At 41.2% G+C, this 13,514-nt stretch overlaps 1 protein-coding gene across 1 annotated transcript in view; it reads left to right on the top strand.

Moving 5' to 3' along the window:
* Positions 1-13,514, top strand: part of MYO1E (myosin IE) — a 187,157-nt gene that overhangs the window by 131,635 nt on the left and 42,008 nt on the right. The window contains exon 19 of the mRNA XM_044279713.1: positions 13,081-13,225. Coding sequence (XP_044135648.1) covers positions 13,081-13,225 — 145 coding nt within the window. The remainder of the gene's footprint in view (positions 1-13,080; positions 13,226-13,514) is intronic.

Genomic DNA, 13,514 nt, shown 5'->3' with positions numbered 1-13,514 from the left:
CATTCACTATTTTCTACGCCTGCTTTAGGCGTAGAAAAAGGTCTAAATGTAAGACCGCTCGGAAGCTTGCTTACATTTGGAACTGGCGCTGGTTGCGCCGAATTTATGGAGGGGCCTGTGCCTCTTAATAACTTCGGCAGAGCCACCACCAGCTCAGGGCTTTATTAAGACAGGCATCTAAAACGCCAGCCTTAAAGGGGTTCTGCACTTTCATTTAACTGATCTATCCTCTGGATAGATCATCAGCTTCTGATCGGCGGGGGTCCGACAACCTGGACCCCCGCCGATCAGCTGTTTAAGAAGGCAGCGGCGCTCCAGCAGCCAGCCCACTGATGTCACGACTAGTATCAACTAGCGTGGGAGGGGCTAAGCTCCATTCAAGTGAACAGAGCTTAGCCCCGCCCACGCTAGTTGATACTAGTCGTGACGTCAGTGGGCCGGCGGTAAACAGTGAGAAGGCCGCGCCGCGGATGGAGCGCCGCTGCCTTCTTAAACAGCTAATCGGCGGGGGTCCCGGGTGTCGGACCCCTCGCCGTTCAGAAGCTGATGATCTATCCAGAGGATAGATTATCAGTTAAATGAAAGTGCAGAACCCCTTTAAGAAATGTGTCCCTCTATCATTTTTTTTTTTTTTAACGTAAAATCATCAATTTCTCGTTCTGCAGTTAAAGAAAATTTCCACCTGTCACATTGTATATGTAGTCCTATCTGTGGGAGGCATGTTAGGGTTAGGGTTAGAGCAGGAAAAGCTGAGCAGATATATATAAAAGTTTTATGGTAAAATTAAATTTGCAAATGGGTTGATTCTTTAGATCAGTCATGTCTATTTTAAGTATTCTTAATTGTATGGATTGAGTTTTTCTTTTACGTATAGCTGTACATGTATACACTAATAAAAAAAACACTAAAAAAAAACATTTTAATCATCTTGGATTAAATCTTAAGGTTAACCATTGATGCACAGATCTTTTCATTATGCTATGTCTTTAGATAGACTGATATTCTGCACTGTATAGAAAAATAAAGTAGATTTTTAGCCTAGATACTTTTGGGCAGGGGTTGGCAACCTCCAACACTCCAGCTGTTGTGAAAGTACAACTGAGTAAGGGGCATGCTGGGAATTCGTTTCACAACAGCTGGAGTGCCAGAGGTTGCTGACCCCAGCTGTAGAGAGACAATTAGGATGAGGATGTAGAGAGGCTTATGATTTAGGGTTCCGCCAAAGCTAATCCACATGCTGCGGAGAGTGTCCGCACCATAATCTGCACATAACTTGTCCTAGCATGTCGATTACGGTTGTGGGTTACTGCTGCAAAATCCACAGTACCATACCCTAAGGGTACCTGCAAATGTTGCGGATTATGAACCATTTTTCCATGCAGAAACCGTAGCGTGATGTACAGTAAGGTACACTTTGCATAACTTTTACTTGTGTAAATTGACCTGCCATGCCCACTTTAAAATCAATTGTTTGTTTGTGCGATTCCTCACCTTATATATAGTGGTTTTCCCCATAGAACAAAAATCACATTTTTTAATGCAGTATTTACTCTTGATGTGGATTTTCTGCAATATAAATTTGCACCATTTGTAGGTAATACAGTACCAGCAAAGCGAATGATATTTGTCAAAAAAAAAAAATTCTGTGCTGAAATTGACTCTGTGTGGATTTTTAAATCCGCAACATGTCGATTCTTTGTCGTTTTGCGGATTTTACCTTTTTCAATGCAAGGATAAGATCTGCAGAAAATCTGCATGAAATCCACACCAGGAAACGCAAGTAACACATACGCATTTGGTGTGGAAACTCACAGAAATCCACACAAAATAATGCACATTTTCTGTCTTGAAGCATATAGCCTTAGGTCAGACACAGATGAGCAAGTTCAATGCGAGAAACGCTCTGCATGCGACAGTGTGCGTACCCATTCAGGATCGCACAGCATTATAATGATTTGTAATGCTGTGTGTTACTGCGAGTCCTGCAATCTATTGAATTACACTAGCCTAATGCTGTGCGATCCTGTCAGAGGAGCAGAGTTCAGAAGGGAAACCCACACTGCCGCATGCTAAGACTTTATCGCATTGAACTTGCTCGACTATTCCTGAGACCCCAACCATAACCGGATAATTGGCTATAGCCAGTCTGGAGATGTGACCGTAGGGATGTAGCACACAAAGGAAGTGAGGCATTATACATTGCCCCTATTAGGAGTGGCAAATGGTTTAGCAGTTTTGATTTGTTCCTGCCTGAAAGGATTTTTGGGATCTTTTACAAGGTAGGTTTGGTCTTCAGATTCTTCTTTTACAATAATAAAAACACAACATTCTTTTTTTTTTTCTCACAAAGGATATGGAAATATCACTTAAATCAATCGATCTGTAGGTCTCTCTTTCTCTTATATAGGAAATGCAACATGTAAAGGCTAATTGTGCCTGGTAAATGGGAGCATAAACACCAGCAGATTTAGACAGCTTAGACTCGGCATGTATGCTGTAAATCAGGTTTAGTGTGTAACCCTTTGATTTAGTGACATCATTCATGTCCCAAGAGCTGTAATAAAATGAATAGGTTGTGCAAAGAACCCGGCAGGACTGGAAATGTCTGTTTCTCTGTTTGCTGTTATTTTCTTCTGACGGCTTCCTGGCAGCGCTGAGTAACCAGAGATGTGAATAAGCATTTCTGTGCAGTATGTTTTATTTGCATGCAAAGATCATAGTGAATGACTGTTGTGTTCAAGTGTGCAGCCATTAGAAGCCAACTGTAATGTATAAGCTTTCTATCCTGGAATAGAACAAAGACCATGAGAAGTCATCACCACTTCTGATATCACAGCTTCATTGTTACCATAGATGATGCTGACAGCAATACATTTACAGACAAAAAGAAGGGAAACGGCTTTATATATCAGTCAGAATATGCATTATCTACAAAGCGCTGCAGATCAGATAATGCAGTATTTGGTCAACATGTACAACAGAGAAGAATAGCACTTACAGTGCTTTGAAAAAGTATTCCTACCATTACACCACCAACATAAATATACTTTTCTTGTGATTTCATGTGATAGACCAACACAAAGTAGCAACTATGTGTGAAGTGAAAAGGAAATGATACATGGTTTTCAAATGTTTTAATAAATACAAATCTGGAAAGTGTGGCGTGCATTTGAATTCAGTCCCCCTAGGACCATCCTTCTGCTGCAATTACAGCTGTAAGTCTTTTGGAGTATGTCTCTACCAGCTTTGAACATCTAGAGCACAGGTGTCAAACACAAGGCCTGCGGGCCGAATCCGTCATGTGGCCCGCGCAGCCGCCGCCGGCCGCCAGCCTTCACCTTTTTATTCTCGCTTTTTTTTATTTATTTTTTTTTATTTCACAAAGCCGCCTCTTCAGCGCATGCGCGGCAGCCTACAAGCCAGAGAACATCTGCCCTCTAGCGGCGCCGGCCATTCTACACAGGAAACCTCCACTTTACATGCATTCAGGAAACCTCCACTTGTTTTTATATTGAGCGCATGCCATCCTGTAATGTGACAGATACAACGGCTACCTGAACCCTTCTCTCCTGTACTGTAAGTACATATGATGTATAGGGGGGTCTGCTTATTATTCTGCTTAAAAGTCTGATTATAATTAATTTGAGAATATAATTCCAGTAGGAAGGTTGCACACTGCTGGTATCATCCGCAAGAAAACTTTATTGGAGACTGCTCAGACAGAAGAACATGGTATTTGGTCTGAGCAGTCTCCAATAAAGTGTCTTGTGGACAATATCAGCAATGTGTGACCCTCCTTTTCTGACTTGCATCATCTGCTACTGAAATGTGAGTGGGCTCTGTGTTGGTCTGCACCTGCCCTTCACAGCACTGCAATGGTTACATACCATGGCAGGTGGAGCGGTAAACTTTGGATATACTGACCACTTCCATGTCACTTTACAGTGGTATAGGGACCATAAACTACAATCAAATAACCCAAAAATGTCCAAGAAAAGTTGATGTAGAGGGAAGGCAATTTCAGGAGAGATGGGAAAGTGAATACATGTTTGTGATTAATGGAGACAAGCCGGTATGTCTTATTTGCTATGAGGCAGTGGCAGTGATGAAGGAATACAATTTACGCCGGCACTTTGAGACCAAACATGGAGCCAAATTTGCTAACCTTAGCCACCAGGAAAAGCAACAAAAGGTCCAAGAATTAAAAGGTAGCCTGCATTCTCAACGGAATATTTTTGCAAAAATGACAGCAAAAAATGATGCAGCAGTGAAAGCCAGCTATCTTGTGGCTGAAGAAATTGCGCGAGCTTCAAAGTGCTTTTCAGAAGGTACAACCGGCCCTTTGAGGGTGACCAAACTGCTGATGCGGCCCCCGATGAATTTGAGTTTGACACCCCTGATCTAGAGGCTGACATTTTTGCCCATCCTTTTTGCAAAATGGCTCGATCAGATTGGATGAAGAGCATCTGTGAACAGCAATTTTCAAGACTTGCCACAGATTCTCAATTGGACTTTGACTGGGCCATTCTAACACCTCAATATGCATTGATCACCATTCCATTGTAGCTCTGACTGTATGTTTAGGGTCATTGTCCTGCTGAAAGGTGAACCTCCACCCCAGTCTCAAGCCTCTACCAGGTTTTCCTCCAGCATTGCCCTGTATTTAGCTCCATCCATCTTCCCATCAACTCTGACCAGCTTCCCTGACCCTGCTGAAGAAAAGCATCCCCACAGCATGATACTGCCGCCACCACCATGTTTCACGTGGGGATGGTGTGTTCAGGGTGATGTGCAGCATTAGTTTTCCACCACACATAGCGTTTTGCATTTAGCCCAAATAGTTCAACTTTGATCTCATCTGACCAGAGCACCTTCTTCCACATTTTTGCTGCGTCCCCTACGTGGCTTGTGGCAAACTGCAAACAGGATTTATTATGGTTTGCTTTCAAAAATGGCTTTTTTCTTGCCATTCTTCCGTAAAGGACAGATTTGTGGAGTACACGACTAATAGTTGTCCTGTGGACAGATTCTCCCACCCATCTCTGCAGCTCCTCTAGAGTGACCATAGGCCTCTTGGCTGCTTCTCTAATTAGTGGTCTCCTTGCTTGGGGTGTCTGTTTCAGTGGACCGCCATGTCCATTTTAGGATGATGGATTGAACAGTGCTCCGTAAGATTTTCAGAACTTGTGATATTATTGTATAACCTAACACTGCTTTACACGACTTCATAACTTTCTCCCTGACCTGTCTGGTGTGTTTCTTTGTATGATGCTGTTTGATCACTAATGTTCTCTAACAAACCTCTGAGGCTTTTACAGAACAGCTGTAGTTATACTGAGCATAAACTACACATAGGTTGACTCTGTTTACTAATTAGGTGACTTTTGAAGACATTTGGTCACATTGGATTTTATTTAGGGGTATCAGAGTACAGGGGGCTAAATTAAAATGCATGCCACACTTTTCAGATATTTTTTTTATTAAAAATTGTGAAAACCATCTTTTTCTTTTTACTTCGCACATGCTTGCTACTTTGTGTTGGTCTATCGCTTAAAATCCCAATAAAATGCATTTAAGGTTGTGGGTATAACATGAAAAAGGTGGAAAATTTCAAGGGGTATGAATACTTTTTTCAAGGCACTGTAAGTGGTACTCTTCTGTGTACATGTTCATCGTTATCTGATCTGCAGTGCTTTTGTAGATAATGCACATTCTGAATAATATATAAAGCTGTTTCTATTCTTTTTGTCAATTCAAGGGGGCATGAATACTTTTTTTCAATGCACAGTAGTTCAATAATAATTTGATATTTTGAAGCAGTTGACAATGGGGGATGCCAGTGTGTTGTGTGTGATCCGTGTAGCTAGGAGAAAACTATCTGCTGTGATCAATAAAAATATTACTTGTTCACTATAACCATAGTGTAAATTACCATGACATGAGACAGCCACTAAACTATACTGCTTCCACCTACCACCTATATCGCTCATCTGTGTGATGAGGAATTAGGCCTCTTTCACACAAGCGAAACGGATTGTGCCAGGATCTGTTCAGGGAAAAACTGATGGTTTTGCATGCAAGTTTAATCCGTTTTGTTTGCAATTGCAATCTGTGTCTAATGCCTTCCGTTTTTCATACAAGCCCCGTTCACTTCTATGGTGCCAGAGCTAGATGAAAAACGCACAATAAAGAACACGGACAGCACACATCTATGATTCACTGACGTGTGAATAAGCCCTTAAGCCTCCAGCACACGGCCGTGTCCATATGTTGGTCCAAAAAACTGACCCCCTTCTGTGTGCATTCTGTATTTTTCTCACTCCCATCAATACAAATAGCCATTCTTGTCTGCAATACAGACAAGAAAAGGACCTGTGCTATAATTTGTGGAACAGCCACACAGATCCTCAAAAAATACGGATTTGTGCATGACTCCATGAACGGGTCAGTATGCCATCTGCAGAGAAGTGAATAGTACACAGCGAAAACATACAGTTGTGTGTATGAAGCCATAGATTATAAACTCAGTTTTTTTAGGGTTCACATGTCCACCTACATGTACCCAGTATTGCCTGATTGTAAAGCACTGCAGAACATTTTTACATTATATCATAGTCCAGTTCACTGCCTTGAGAAACCGTTAAAATGAAGCGATGAATAACTTTATTCGAAATTATGTATACAATACAAGGCTAAACCCATACATCCAGGGCAGAAAACCCCATGAGGAGGAATGTTAGAGGTGGGTCCCGTGATAGTATGACGCTAGAATAAGCCTATGACAGAACCCCTAAGTTATGAGTGGGGTATGACAGTCGTGCAGACATAGTGCGACTGACTATATTCACCCCCAAATAAATTCCCTCTTCAATACTTAAACATCTACTTGGGCAACAAAACAATTAATTATGGTGCCAGTGGAAAAGTCCCCACTACGTGGCTGTGTGCAGGAATCAAAAAATATATATGTTCCTAATGCACAATCGGACACCACAATTAGGGTAAAGTATATCAGTAAAGTAATAACAGTTATAAAATGCAGCAGATCAAAGCTCAGTAAGATTACTCAATCAGCAGCATCCAGTTCTGCCAATATTATTCTACTTTATTGGTCACCCACATGCGGCATTTGCCTTTCAAAGCTCTCTTCATGCATGATGAAAATAGCAAATGATTGACTAATCATATGGAATTACTGGCAGAATTAGATGCTGCTGTCTACGTGCTGTAATGTAATAAGTCTTGCTGAGAACCTATTACTCTGTGCTGGATGCACAACAGTGACTCCTGAACGGCATCCTCTGCCCAGGGTCAGCATCTGCAGCACTCAAGTTATAGTGAAACTACACTTTCCAGAAGGCACACTTGCTTGGCTATCCTCTGGACTCCTATAAATGAATAGCACATGATGGAAGTTGTAGCTTTACAATAGCTAGAGTGCCAGAGGTTGCTATACCCTGCTCTGGGTTATCATTATAGACCTCATGCAAACAAGTACATTTAAACAAATAATTTTTATTCCAATTCTAAAAAGCCCATTTCTTTCCATGTATGTGGCTTACAGAAAAGCATTCTGATAAAGGGACATTGCTCAGTCAGCAGTGTATACCTTACTGCTGTAGAATATCCGAAAGAATAGACTTGTGCTAGAAACCCTCCTTCCCCAATATTTTATAAAGTAGATCTGACAAATAGTGAAGCTTGTGCCAGATGTGCCCAACCAGTCCATTTAAAAAAGGATAGCCCCTCACTTTTTGGGGGATAGCTTTACCTAGCAGTTGCAGAGTGAAAGTCCTGCATGTAATATATGAAAATACATGTATGGGAAAGTCCGCTCTGGATCAGGCAATAACTGCTGCATTCCTACAGGTTGAAGGATGATTCTCCAAGAAATATTGTTATTAGTAGTGCAAATTATTGATTAGAACAATACGAGCAAATGATTCCCTTGACCTTTCAGACGTGCCTCAGTGAATGTACTTTGAAGTTTCCATTCTATAAATACTGAAGAAGTTATTAGCCCTATTTGATAAGAGGACTTAACTAATCAGACATAGTTATAAAACTTGGTTTCATCACTGATTACATAGTCAGTTGAGCCCAACAGTTGTCGACTTTCTACAGCACAGAAAACTTCCTTCTTGTACCAAAGGCTACTGAGATCGGCAAAAGTATTTTCAGGTTTTTGTCATCCTGAATGATTTATGAACTGTTAAGGTGTTTCCAGCTATCCTAGGATTGATTCCATGTAATTTCATTACAAATCATGCCCTGGCCGATATCAGCACCCTCTTTGCAGAACTAGTATGCTCTCTAATGGGGAGAGGGAGATTAATAACATTCACAAAAGTTGATGTTACCCTCCCCCTGGGGACATGTACAGTTACACACGGAGCCAGAATCTCTTTCCTTATTGTCCTGAACCCTGTCAAAAGATTTCCCCTGCCTCTTTCTCCATGCTAGTTGAGATTGCAGCCTACTGAAAGGGGGCACTTCTGGGGCCTCTTTCTTGCAGTACAATTGAGCTAGAGACACAGCGTTTAAAACTTAATTACAGAAGCTTTAAAACACCAGTTTCTAACTGACCTAAAACCAGAGATAAATCCTTTAGAAATTTGGTTGTGAGAGCGGCGTGTTTTTGAAGCTGTCAGGGGGACCTTTTTACTGCTGAAATGTTGGTTTTGTGGCAGCTAGTTTGTTTTAAAGCTTAGATTGTCATTTTTTTTAAACAAGACTAAGATCGTGGCTCTATCTCAATTACAGCCCAAGAAAGAGCCCCCTCCCTTTTCAAAGCCAGATAGCCTGAACACGTGTCATTAAAAACATTAGTGTTCGGGAAGTAGTATCAAAAGCTTGCAATGATTGCAATCATCTTTTCAGTTAGCCATTAAAAAGTATCAACCACTGAGAAATCAAATTTTTTTTCCCTTGTACTGACTTGGTAACTGAGATGTCACTTCTGAGCAGTGGCAGAAAATGAAGGAACTACACTTCTATTTACTGTGACAAAGTCCATTTGTAATGAGGAAGTTCAGTGAGAATCTTCATGAGGTGCTGTAATGATCATGGTAATGATGTCATTACAATGAATTGTATATGCTTGGATATATGGCTTTTTAATATTTAGTGAATCAGCTTGTGTTATAATGAATGTTATTCATAGTAAGCTCTCTCTTGCAAAACTTCTTCCTTCACACATTTTGCTATCTAATCTCCAGAAACGTCGCAAATGCAACTTTATTGCACTCATATCCTCTATGGGTTTTAGGGCAAATTTGACTTAAGTGTTTAGTTTAGTTTTTTTTTTGCCTCTGACGTACGTCAGTGTCGATGATACTCTGCAATTGTCTCTGGCTATCGTATCATTAGCTCATTGTAGGTGATTTCAAATGCAACACAGGAAGACTAATGTATCCGTCTCACAAAAGTGTCCTTAAAGAGTTCAACTTTTATGTTCCAAGATTCCGAGATGTTAAACCTGAATTTTGATTTATAGGATATATAGCTTATTGAAAAAATAATAAGCTACTCATAGAGCTTTGCTGAGTATATGAAAGTAATTTCTATAAGTGTGCTAATTCAAACTGCCAGGAATGCATTTGTTCACATACTACTTGATTTGCAACATAATCTAGGCATGAATCTGTACTGAATAAGTAGATCTATGTATTGTAAACCCTCTCCAAACTGTGCCATGCCAAAATTCTTGTCATATATTCTATGTGATTGTCATTAATGTTGGAATGAATTACCCATACTTGACATAGTTGAATATTGCTGACACATTGGCCATGTGTATGATTGACACTGACACGATTGCACACTTGAGAAACACATCAGTCATGTATAATACACCCATACACAGCACATAGTTGTCATTTTATTATAATCTCCAGGAACATTTATTTCTTGACAGGGTTTTTTTATGATGTGATAATTAATATTAACAAGTTATCAGTGCCCATAATATGTTTGTTGACCATGTAGTTCACGTGACTTTAACCCATTCAAGCGAAAGCCAGTTCGGACAAAATGACGGAACCCCATTTTTGAAATCTGACATGTCGGTTTATCTGGCAATAACTTTGGAACGCTTTTACTTATCCACGCCATTCTGAGACTGTTTTCTCGTGACACATTATACATCATGTTAGTGGTAAATTCGAGTTGATACGTTTTACCTTAATGCATAAAAAAAATCCAAAATTTGCTATTTTCAAAATTAGAATTTCTCTGCTTTTAAGACTGATAGTGATACTTCATAAAATAGTTATTACTTTACATTCCTCACATGTCTACTTTTTGTTTGCATCATTTTGGGAATGTCATTTTACTTTTTAGGACTTTAGAAGGCTTAGCAGTTTAGAAGCAAATGTTAAAATGTTTACGAAAATTGCCAAAACCCACTTTTTTAAGGATCAGTTCAGTTATGAAGTCACTTTGTGGGGCTTACATAGTAGAAACCACCAATAAATTACCCCATTTTAGAAACTACACCCCCTCAAGTTATTTATAACTGATGTTACAAACGTTATTAACCCTTTTAGGTGTTCCACAAGAACAAAAGCAAAATGTAGGGGAAATGTTTTAATTTCCAAATTTTTGTGCAGATTTTCCATTTTAATCAATTTTTCGGTAACACAGCAAGGGTTAACAGCCAAACAAACCTCAATGTTTATTACCCTGATTCTGCAGTTTACAGAAACCCCCCATATGTGGTCGTAAACTGCTGTATGGGCACACGGCAAGGCACAGAAGGAAAGGAGCACTATATTGTTAATGGTGCTGCAGCAGCGGCAGACTGATGGAAGAGAAAGGTAGCTCCCTCCCTCTCAACCCCATGGATGGTGCGGGTGGCTGCTTACGGCGGCATCTATGGGGTTAAACGGCTGAGATCGGTGCCAACATAGATTTCGGCTGTAGCAGCAGAGTGTCAGCTGTAAGTTACAGCTGACACTCTCTGCAGCACACTGCTGGCACAGAGGAGCAGGGGGCATAAGGGGAAGGGGGTGAAATGGCAGCATATGAGGGGGCTAATGATTATCAAGGGCATGGGGTCACAGTAACATTCATGCCTGATTTCAGACTGATCTCCAGCATGTAGATCACAGCCTTTAACCGGCATTTTCTCAATGAAGCACTTCAATTGGTTAGTCTGCACAGACTACCCAATCGGAGTGCTTGCCGGGACTCTGATTGGTCCCTTGCCAGCTTCCCCTGTGTCTCTGCTCTCTGGGAGAGTGGAAACTCCGGGGCTGTGACACTTTATAGTAGGGATGCCCAACCTGCGGCCCCCCACCTGTTGCAGAACTACAATTTCCAGTGTGCCTGAACAGCCTACGGCTATTAGGGCATGTTGGGAGTTCTAGTTTTGCAACAGCTGGAGGGCCGCAGATTGAGCATCCCTGCTTTATAGTGTTACAGCCTCGGTAAGCAGTTTGGATGTGACTGTACATCCAAATGCAGTAAATTACTTGCGATGTGGACGTACAGCTACGTCCAAATGCGTGAAGGGGTTAATGGATGTTTAAATAAAACATACAAATAAATATTTGAAGTTCTATTCAGTTTGCAATTTAAAGTGTCCCTGTACTTAGGAAAAACTTTTGATATGTCAGAAAGCGACATATAAAAAGTTTTGATTGGTGGGGATCCAAGTGCTGAGACCCCCATTGATCCTAGAACAAGGCGAGAGAAGCGAACACATAGTGCACTCTCTCTCCTAATTGCAGAAGCAGAAGTGGGGCGGTCTATGGACCCCTCTCGATTCAGTCTCCTGCAGTGAAGAGAGAGAGAGAAATCTGAGGTCTCAGCGCTCAGAACCCCACTGATCTAAACTTTGGATATGCAGCTGAAACATATGAAAAGTTTTCCCAAAGTACACTGCCATTTAAAGATACATTGTACTTTCAAGGTTAAAATGAATAATAAGTTCAGTTTTAAAGTCGTTGTCCTGGCTGCAAATATGGATGACCTCAATGTCAGATCCGTAAGGTCTGACTCCCCACACCGATCAGCTGTTTAAAAGGGGCATGAATCCTCTTTAATGTTTACCTGCACACCATCTGCTTTGTAGTGGCAGTGCAATGTTTTTACAGCTTTCTCATCCATTCAGGGGAATGGGACAAACAGCTGTAATTGCCCTGCACCGCCACTACCATCTAGACTGCATTTGAGTAAACAAGCAATTGGACACATTGCTTGCACAAGTGGGATGGCACCTTGAAATAGCTGATAGGTGTGAGAGTGCAGGGAGCCAGACCCTGCCGGTCCCATATTGGTGATAGGTCATCAGTATCTGTAGCCCAGAGAACCATTTTAAATGGTTGAAACAAGGAAGGTGTTTAGCACATATATACTTGAGCATGGAATATATTTTATGGAAGCAGATATACAGAAGGGAACTGTTGATTAATTTTGGATAAAGATCCTAGTCATAGTGGGAATTTCAAATATTTCTGCACTTCTAGGGGCCTTTCCTCTAAGTGAGCTGATTCTTTACCCTCTTCCTTTTAATATACAAAAAAATAGGGCTTTAGCTAAAGACAATGAAGGAATAATTAGACCCTACTAAATTGATTTAATTGATGGTAAATTAGGTAATTCATTGTTTACCTTGCATGCAACTTGTGAGAAAGTAAGACCATTGTGAAAGTAGCCTTAAGCCTCTTTCACATTGGCGTGTCCGGCCCGTTGCCGTATGCGGGCCGCAATACACGGGCGCCGTTCCGTAGGCATTCCACATCACGGATGCATAAGACCATTGTAAAAGAAAAGTAGCAAGGTTTCCTACTGTCTACTAGATTCCACGTCAGGTAATGGTAATGGCACAAAGTTACATTCAGATTGTGATCCACCGGAGAATTGCATTATTTGATGAAAGCCATCAGTAGATGCTGGGGCTACTCTTTGTGCACAGGCTACTGCTGAGCTAGTTCATAGAAAAATTGTACAGAAGAAACGTAAGAATTATTGCAATATTTCAGGTTTATAAGAGCCATGGTGTATCCAGGTGTTGGCAGAAGACTGCATCTCTCACAGTAACAGTGGTTTACATATGTTGCATATTTGTCATCACAGATATGCTATTCTCACCAAAGAAACCTGGCCTTCCTGGAGAGGAGATGAGAAGAAAGGTGTCCTCCACCTACTGCATTCTGTTAATGTGGACTCTGATCAGTTCCAGCTTGGAAAATCCAAAGTCTTTATCAAAGCTCCAGAGTCGGTGAGTACATTGTATCTGTAGAGTAAACTTTTTAGAAGTGATATGAAAAGTGCAGTGTAGCAGCACAGTAACAAATTCTGCAACATGCCAGTCTGCAGGGGTAAAACACGTGAGATTCACTGTGGGCCGGAATGTATATACAGTTCATCGGTTACTCACTGTTTAGCAGACGCCTCCCTGGGCCAGCAGTGAAGGGGAGAACAGCACTGGATTCTCCGGGGCACACTGTTACAGGGGACACCGGCCAGGTGGTGGTTGAGGTGCCCTTGATGGTGAATGGTTGCTGGGT

This window comes from Bufo gargarizans, chromosome 2 (assembly GCF_014858855.1).
Source record: "Bufo gargarizans isolate SCDJY-AF-19 chromosome 2, ASM1485885v1, whole genome shotgun sequence".
Taxonomy (NCBI): domain Eukaryota; kingdom Metazoa; phylum Chordata; class Amphibia; order Anura; family Bufonidae; genus Bufo; species Bufo gargarizans.
Note: the sequence above shows the minus strand (reverse complement) of the source record. Positions and strands in the feature narration are given on the sequence as shown.